Here is a 9,577-nt window from a genome sequence, read left to right as displayed (position 1 = left end):
AAAAAAAATCCAAACTCAGCAGTGACGACTCTACTCGCTAGGCTCCTCTTTCACCGCCAATTGCCGGTCGTCGGAGCACCGGCTCAAGGTTACCGGTTCATTATCTCCGGTCCTTTCAATTGTCGGCGAGATTTATAAAATATTCTGTCTCAATTTTTTTCAATCGCTGTCGCATTCTTTTTTTCTCTTTTTATTTTCCCCTTCACTTTATCTCCTGGATAATCTCAGAAAAGGTACCGATTTCATTTTCTCATTTGTAATTTTCTCCTTAAAATCAATTTTTTTGTTTGCTTGCTGTATTCTTTTTAAATCGATTTGACTTAGGGTTTAAGCCTCATCTTGAAATTTATATTTTCTTCCCAACTTTTTCTAAGGTATATCTTGTAGATTTGCGTGATTTCGGGCTTATATATCGCAATGTGGGAATAGAATAAGTAGATTTCGTTGGGATAACCTTTTTGTGAGACATCTTGAACCCTAGTTTTGGAATATACTGCATTTGCTATGATTTTCTAAAATTATCTGTATTTTTTCTTGAAGTATTCGTTGATTGATTCTGTTAGTTACTTGTAAAGCTAAGTTTCCAGAAGATATATAGAATCTAACCGCTTCCTGTTATTTTAAGTTGATTGCAGTTGTGCTATTTGTCCAAGCGAGGATTGGAGAGTAAGTTGCTTGTTTGTACATGAACTAAGATTCAAAATGATTGGATCTTTTCTTACGAGAGCTCTGGCGTAAGTAATCTGGGCCTTAATTAGTTAGGTCAATGTGCAACCTTTGGAAACATTCCTTAGGTTGATCTTTAAGGCGGAGAAATTCATGAATTTTTACTTTCTTGGGTTTGGAAATTGTAGATTGGTTCTTGGCTATGCTTATCCGGCCTACGAATGCTTCAAAACTGTTGAATTGAACAAACCGGAGATTGAGCAGTTGCGATTTTGGTGTCAGTATTGGTAGGCTTTGTAGCTGTTTCATCGAACATATAATTGTGTTTTGGGTGTGCAAAAATGCTACTTATCAGCTTATCTTTCTCCCCCTTTTTGTAGGATTTTAGTTGCTGCACTGACAGTCTTCGAGAGAGTAGGAGAGAGTTTTATTTCATGGTAGGTTTTATCTTTAAATTTATGTGTGCGCTACAAATTTCAAATTGTGTCATGATTTGACCTTTTCTTTTGAAGGTTGCCAATGTATAGTGAAGCAAAGGTAGCATTTTTTGTATATCTTTGGTATCCTAAGACAAGGGTATGTTATCTTCTCTCTAGTAATTATACAGTATTTATTAGTTATGTATCTCCTTTTTGACTTTAAAACGAACAATGACAGGGAACAGCTTATGTCTATGAAACCTTCTTCCGACCATATGTTTCAAAGCATGAGACTGAGATTGATCGTAACTTACTTGAATTGAGAACAAGGGCCGGAGACATGGTCGTTCTTTACTCGCAGAGAATCGCTAGCTATGGGCAAACAAGATTTTTTGAAATCTTACAATATGTTGCCTCCCAGTCGCCATCACAGTCAACAAGACCCCGCCCCGCTCAGGTACTAATTTACCGAGATAAGAGGTCTTTCTTACTGTCTATTTGATGCATCCACATTGTATCAGTGAGCACTATGCTTTATCTTTCTTTCTTTCTATTTTTTCCCCTTGAGACAATGAATATAGGTTAATATATTTCTCCGCTAGAGATTATGACGCACAAATGGTGAATTGGTGCATGAGTTAGAGCTACAATCTTTATATGTCACCCTTATGACCTTTCACTGCGAGTGGGACAACACCCATGAAACAATTGATTTACATTAAATGATGCAGGGTGAACTTGGCGCTTGTTTTTTATGGTAGATCTTTTCAAAGATCTGTAGGGAATATTGGATTCTTTTCTGTGTCATTGTCTTGCACTTTGCAAGAGTTTCACATAACGTCCAATGATTGGGTTGATTTGATAAATTATGATTGAAGTGTGGACAGCGGTATATGGTCTGCAAAAGAAATGCCAGAAACTTTGAAGTTTAAACATAAAAGTACCAAAGATTCTGCTATAACTTTGCTAGCTCCCTTGGATTTGCATTTTTAAATTAAATCCAAAATAAAATTTGAATGATATGGCGATCCAGAATTTGGGAATGTTATTTGTTAAATTTTGTGTGTGCGTGCGCGCATGTGCGCCTGTGATCTCAAATTTTCTTTCTGATTCGAAGTTCCTACATCAAGATATTGCTATGATGTCTTGTATCTTGTTGTGTGGATGAACATTCATTTGACTTTTCCATCTATTTTCTTTCCCAATGTTACTCTCTCAACTTTCTTATTTTGTTATTAGTCTACTATACGTAGTTGTTTTCCTAGGACGTCTCAATTCCTTCAAGTTATTTCAAGGACTCTTAAGTTACTTTTAACTTTTGATAAAAGAATCACCCCTAACTAATAGCCTCCATCTTAAGATCTCATCCTTCACCATCTAGCAGTTCCAATGAATATAAATCTACTTGCATAGCTAACAAAATCCATGGAGAAGAGTACCCATCATATCTAAGTGCTCTAACCCTTTCTTTTCAGCATGAGTCCAAAAGCATAGTATCCTGCCTCATGTAGCTAGGGCATGTTTCTCTTTGACCATCCTGCATAAGCCTTGTACCAATGCTATAGTTAATTTCTCACAAATTTCTAAAATGCTCTTCATTGAATAAATAGAATTAAAAGGGTGCTAACAGACTAAACTAACATTAAAATGAATAGATTAATTAATTAATTTTGAGAGGGAATGGTAAAATAACTTTTTCCATTTTATTTATATGAGTACAATGTATTTCTTTCCTAATTTACTTATATCGAGCATAATTTAATTGAAGTAATTAATCTATAATTCTGGAAATTAGTAGAATGTCACTTTGCCAGCAAAAAATATTGTGGGTTCATATCTACTTCCTCTAATTACACCTAGCAACATGCAAGTACCATGTTTTAATATATTGCTGGCATGAATGAAACAGGTAGATAATACATTTGTGCCACCAAACATATCTATCTGTTTGTTTGAGCATGGAGTATGTCATTTATGTTGGAGCGTCCGGTGAGTGTTGGATAGAATAGCAAATTTGACCATTAGATGTTGGGGGTATCGTACAGAGTTTTAGATCCCCCCCACCCCCCACCCCCCACAAGCACACACATGCGCGCGCGCGAAAACACCCCATCCAAAAAAAAAAAAACAATTGATAAAATATTTCCCCAATTTATACCTCACATGGCCTCATGCATGAAATCTAGTGCATTTTACAGTGGGGACATAGAAGAAATTACTTGACTGGTTAACTTTGGGTTTGATTAAAAATTATTAAGCTCGTCTTAGGTCTCATTTTATGCATTATTGCTTGATCTAGTTTTCAACAAAAATGTTGGAGGTACTGCTTAAGGTGAATTACAACATGACATGAAAGCATTACTTGTTCATGTATCTATATTACTAATGGACAATCCCCCCCCCCCCCCACCCCCCACAAGCACACACATGCGCGCGCGCGAAAACACCCCATCCAAAAAAAAAAAAACAATTGATAAAATATTTCCCCAATTTATACCTCACATGGCCTCATGCATGAAATCTAGTGCATTTTACAGTGGGGACATAGAAGAAATTACTTGACTGGTTAACTTTGGGTTTGATTAAAAATTATTAAGCTCGTCTTAGGTCTCATTTTATGCATTATTGCTTGATCTAGTTTTCAACAAAAATGTTGGAGGTACTGCTTAAGGTGAATTACAACATGACATGAAAGCATTACTTGTTCATGTATCTATATTACTAATGGACATGGATATATCCCTGTTGTCCATGTTTATTAAGTTATGAGCAGTGATTCAGATTAACATCTCAATAATATATGTATCTGTACAGGTTCCAAAACTTTAAACTAGTGTATTTTCAGATTAGTGCCTCAACAGTTTTTTGGTTTATAGGAGTCAGTTCCTTTCATTTTCCTCAAGATCATTACATTCTTCTTGTATGACGTGTCCCCAACTTCCCATATCGAGGATTTTCTATTTTGAATCATCACTTAGCAAATGTTTGATGTTCTCTCAAGATTGCATCATCTTGTGTAATAAAGTTGTAGACAATCTTATTGTTCCTCTGGCACTGTATTGGGTTCCTTAGGGTTTTGCTTATGCTATAATCTCCTCTAGTATGTAGAGATGAATATCTACCTTAGCAACACCCTCTGCTTGTAGACTTTCTCAAACTGCATTTATGCAGTTAAATCTGACATGTATTCATGCTTATGCCTCTGTTAGAAAAACTACTTCACTATTCAAAAGATTTTTTTTATAAAATGCTCCTACTGGATATCTTTCTTTCATCCTCAGTTATACAGCTCTCCATCTCTTCTATCTTTTTTGCAAATCACAGCACCTTCTCTTTTTTTATATATATTCAAGCAGTAATGATTTTAGTTCCTTGCTACCCGCTACATTGTAGAGAGCTTTAGCCAACTAATTACTTGCCAAAATCTCATTTTTTAGGAGCCTGCCTGCTTAACTTGGGTCTTTGCTCACCCATGGAAAAAACTGCAGAAACCTGTAAGGTCAATCTTATTTAACTTGAGGCTTGAGTAGGGGTGCACAACGAGGAAATATCCATATATGTATCCGTTTGGATGCGGATATGGTGAAATATCCGGATCCGTATCCGAAATATCTGAATCTGTATCTGAAATATCCGATATATGTTGGTCATACAATTGTAACAGTTTTAATCCTTAGATTAATGAATTTGAGGTTAATTTTGATGATCAACATATCTAATCATCGCTTTTTCAGATATAACAAACATATTAATGAACACTCTTGTATCATGTGACCTATATTTTTTCAATGTTATCTAGTTTTCTCATATCTGCTTATATCTTTGCATGTATATCCGTATCCATATCCAATTATAGTAGATATGTATATGAATTTTCCTTACCGAGGCAATATTCGTATTTGTGATTAGCAAGTGAATATGAATATGGTAAGTATCATATCCGAGCCATATTTGAATAGTATCCCTACGCTCGAGTCCATGTATATGCTCTGTTGCATATAATGACCTTCCCTGTATGTTAGCAAAAACTTGAGTATATTAATTTTAGTTATGTCTAAGGTTATGTTTTCCCACTTCCTCCCATACAGCTAATCTGTTCTGATGTTTGCTAGTCAAAATTCTTTCCCATGCAATCGTACCCTATGTTATGATTTCCTGCAGATATTTCTTTAATCAAACATAGAATTGCCAAACATGATTTCATTGATATGTACAAGCAGTAAGTAAATCTAGTGAATATTTATGTGGCTCGTAGAGATATGCTTGCTTTTAATGCCAACATTAGTATGACATGATTCCGGAACTGAGGCTATTCACAGTGCCTGATCGGTTTTGGGAGCCAATAAGGTCAGAAATTATGTCACAATTTAAATGTACCTAACTGGAAATTCAGGATCTGCAAATTGAAGACAGTAGATGCATGTTTGCTTGCTAAAAGTGAGGGTCTCGAATGATATTTCATGTCGATTACGTACTCAATGGGCTTTGTAGATCTGCAAATGAAGACAGTGTCTGAAGTGTTGTATCATTTACCAATTAGCATTGTTGTGAAGTTATTATGATGCTAGCTTTGCTGCATCTTCCTCTAATTACTTCTGAACATTATCCATGTGCGACACCTGAAGCAACGTCATATAGTTAATTTCTTTCCATTTGGAGTTGTCTCCTACAATATAATCATGCTCCCTTGTCATTGCACGTTCAGTTGGATTCTAATTCGGTAATATAGTTTAACTTAACCGTATGGACGCAGCTTTGTGTGTAGCAATTCTTTGGAAGTACTACACTCTACTGTCATTCATACACTCCTGAGAAATTTCTCCTTTTTCCATCAATGCAGCAACGTCAGGAACCTCTTCAGCAATCTCAGCAAGTTCGTCCCACAGCACCTACCACAGCCACACGCCAACCAGCAGTATCCCAACAACCTCAGCATCTTACCCGCCAGCCGCCACCTCCTGCTAGTCCCTCAAAGAGCCCTCTACAAGAACCTACAAAGATTGCGGCATCTTCTTCAGCAGTCACCGTTCCTCCTGCTGCTCAGTCCCAGTCCTTAGCCAAAACTGCTAGTCTCCCCAGTTCTTCTGGCCAGCCTCCATCACTAGGGAAAGCTGCTAGCCTCCCGAGTTCTTTAGACACTGTTTCTTCTGCTTCTTCCCCTGACGACGCTGATAAGATGCAAGTTGAAGTGGCTAGTGCGATATTGGATAATAAGCAAAATCCGCCGCCGCCTCAGGAAACGCCAATGGAGGAGGCGATTCGTGTCACTCGTGGGAGGTTGAGAAAGCGAGCCGCCGCGGGTGGTTCTTGAACTCTGGAAGTATGGATTTGCTAAACCGTGAGTCTTGAATCCTTCTTAGCAGAGGGATGAGACAAGTTATTCTGGGTGGGGAATTGTTTTTGTTAGCTTCCTCGATGTGGGTAAATAACTTTGATGTCTGAAGGACATGGAACTGGTAGCTCTTGGTAGCAAGTTTGATGGATGTGATGATGTTATTGTTGTATTGATCCTTCTTACTTCAGGGTAGTTAGGTCGTTCTTTATTGTTATTTGATTTAGGCAGATTGGGCCTTGGAATTAAGTTGATTGGGCTGGGCTTGATCCTACAAAATGAATAGGTTGTAAATTACAAGTCAGCCTAAGTCAGCCTCTGATACCAGGCGGATTCATGTGTGTAATATTTGCATTTATTAGCAGAGTTGAGTATTTAGTACAATTCAGTCTACAAGCAGTCATGTCGGGTGTTGTTACTAGCTTTTTTTTACCAACTAGCTCTAGGCTAAAACATGAGATAATTTGGGAGGTTTGAACTCTCACTTTTGAATAGAGAAATGAAAAAGTTGGGATAATTTTGTACAATTGTCCTAGTTTTAATTTTATTACAGTTCTAATTGACCAACACAATATAAATTTATTCTACTTCTAGTTGACTAATAATGTAAAAATTCACCCCATAAATTATCACAGTTTTATTTTTGAGTTTTACTTGATTAACCTTGTGAGAGACGACGTTTTGATTTTTAATATTTTCCATGTCCTGACAGTACTTGCTAACTACCATAAAGATTATTTATGTACTAAAATAAAATTTACAAAAGTAAAATGTATGATGCACTAACAAAAAATCTTGTGAATGGAATGTCTGAATTGTCATGTTTGATTTGCTAATTAAGAAACACCGGAATATGTTTAATTTTGTTTGATGGACATCTGAATTGAATTTGGATGAATATTTAGACAAATATTCATTGAATAATTAGACAATCGTTTGACAATTAACAACGCAATCGTGCATTTCATATAATTGCCAGCCAATTGCTTTCGGGTACATGCAATGACATTTTCCCGCTATTATTATTAGAGAATATCAACATGAAATCACCAGAATCCATCAAAAATTTGTATATTATTCAACAAAATACATGCCTCAGCTTAGTATACTCGTCAGCAGACAATTCCAGGTTTTGCAAACTATTTGAGTGATTAGTCCTTTATGTTTCTTAATAGTCGTATCTCATTATTTTAATTGTGATTATTTATTAATTGATCTCTTTAATAAGTAGCGGGTTTTATGTCTCTTTGGTTAGTATTTAATGTTTAATCACACTTAGCATGAGGGTTTAAATTTTAATTAATGAGGTCAAGCAACTGTTTATTAATAACGATTGAAATTAAATCAAAGCACATGTAGGCTCGGCAAAATTGTCTGTCCGTCTCTCTCGAATGATTCAGATCGCCCGAAGACTTGACCCTGTTTTCTCATAATAAAAAGTTGTTACACCTACTGCAAATTGCACAGAAATTATTAATCGGTGGACTTGAATCCTATGATGTGTCATCTGACAGGGGGGAAATTAAATAAAATAGGTAAAAAGAAAAGCTATATGTTTTACAATAGTTGGCCATGTGACGACTTGAACACTCCGAAAATTAAGAACCTTGTCAAAATTCCAAGAATTTTCTTTTTATATATCATGTGTTAAAAAGGCATGCACAGATGAAATTTTTTCAAAAGGGGCACGCACAGCCCAGTAAGCTAGTACTAATATTAATGAAAAGGGAGACGCACATCTCATTGGTCCCATATTTTGGATCCTTAAATCATTTTTCTAATAGAAGATATTCAAACAGTCATTTTAATAATCCCGGAGATAAGGAGATCTCCATTTATTCAAAAAAGAGAACATAATGTAAAACGAGGTCACGGAGAATTTCATCTGAAATCCAACAGAATTTAAGGAGCTTGACTGGGATTAGATAACTTCGAAAGGATAATCACGCGTTACATGTACATCTGTGTTTTTTTTTCTTATTAAAACTTTTGTATTAATAAGATAGACCCCCTCCTATTGGATAATGAGTTGGCCATCATTAATGATGGCCAACTCATTATCCAATAGGAGGAGGACACCTCACTTGTCCCCTCTATTGGTCCCATATTTTGGGTCCCTGTAGCAAAGCTCATATATAATTAATAAGAACATTTATGATAATTAAGATATTAATTGAGTGGAATCTAACAAAAAATGATTGATTAAAAACTAAACTTATTTCTAAAGTGGCTTACTGAGGAGATTTTTTTTTTCAAAGATGATTTTTTATTCATTTGATATATTATAAAAGTGGTTTTCATGAAGAAACAATCTAAAAATTATAGTTCCTCATAGTAGAACACATAGATTTAAGTCTTCAACTATTCGTCATTCTATGTTCTCATTTTTTTTCACAGCTAGAACATAAAATACAAACAAAGCTCAAAAGCCCCTCACATATCAAAATTAACACCAAAACCCCTCGCGACCATCTCCCCGCCTACAAAAACCCTTGCTCGTCATAACGCTATATATCAACATAGGGGGGCAAAAAAAAAAAAAAAAAAGAGTTTACTCAACTTTAGCTGGGAAAGGATAACTTTTATTTTCCCTTCTTTCCTCATTTCCCCCCCACCTCAAACCTCAGGATTCTTATCGGGCCGGGTTCGGACCTCAACCAGCAACAACAGTACCCGAAACCCTGACCTCAATCTTCTCAGATTTGGAAGGGCTTTTGGGGTTCTTAGCCTTTTGCTTTTGAGCCATCACGCTTCTCCTCTCGCTCGCCTCGTCCATCTCGATCTGCTCTTGCCTGCACTCCTCGCTGCAGAACGGCGTGTCCCCTCTGCAGATTCCCAAAACACCCTCATCAGCATCCTCACCATTCCCCTAAACTAGAAGGGTAACTTCGTCACAAGGGGGGAAAAAAGCCAAACGCTGTCTGTGATTTCGCGGCCGCTCCGAGGGGGAGCTTGCAGAGGTGGCAGGAGTCGAGGAAGTGGTGGGGCCCGTCTCCGCCGTCGTCGGGGAGGGAGGAGAACCGTGGGAGCGGGCCGGGCCCCACCATTTGTTCCTGCTGCGGGGGAAGGGGAGGGGTTATTTCGGGGAAGGAGACACCGGATTCGCTGTCGGGTAGGAAGTAGAGGACTCGAAGGAGGAGGAAGGGGAGAAGCTGGTGTT

The 9,577-nt window shown here is 37.2% G+C and overlaps 1 protein-coding gene across 1 annotated transcript; it reads left to right on the top strand.

Annotated features, from left to right (window-relative positions):
• On the top strand, positions 241–6,801 carry LOC109837147 (HVA22-like protein i). Its single transcript, XM_020405260.1, has 6 exons — positions 241–734; positions 855–953; positions 1,047–1,103; positions 1,179–1,242; positions 1,324–1,542; positions 5,926–6,801. The coding sequence occupies exons 1-6, from the start codon at positions 703–705 to the stop codon at positions 6,394–6,396; spliced, it is 942 nt and encodes a 313-aa protein (XP_020260849.1). The 5' UTR covers positions 241–702; the 3' UTR covers positions 6,397–6,801.

The sequence above is a fragment of the Asparagus officinalis genome, chromosome 4 (assembly GCF_001876935.1).
Source record: "Asparagus officinalis chromosome 4, Aspof.V1, whole genome shotgun sequence".
Classification (NCBI taxonomy): domain Eukaryota; kingdom Viridiplantae; phylum Streptophyta; class Magnoliopsida; order Asparagales; family Asparagaceae; genus Asparagus; species Asparagus officinalis.
The sequence above is the reverse complement of the archived record's forward strand: the minus strand, read 5'-3'. Positions and strand labels throughout refer to the sequence as shown.

Coding starts and splice junctions, on each gene's coding strand:
- LOC109837147 (XM_020405260.1), top strand. CDS start 703: ATGATTGGATCTTTTCTTACGAGAGCTCTGGC. Junction 735..854: donor TTTCTTACGAGAGCTCTGGC/GTAAGTAATCTG, acceptor TGGAAATTGTAG/ATTGGTTCTTGGCTATGCTT. Junction 1,243..1,323: donor TTTGGTATCCTAAGACAAGG/GTATGTTATCTT, acceptor GAACAATGACAG/GGAACAGCTTATGTCTATGA.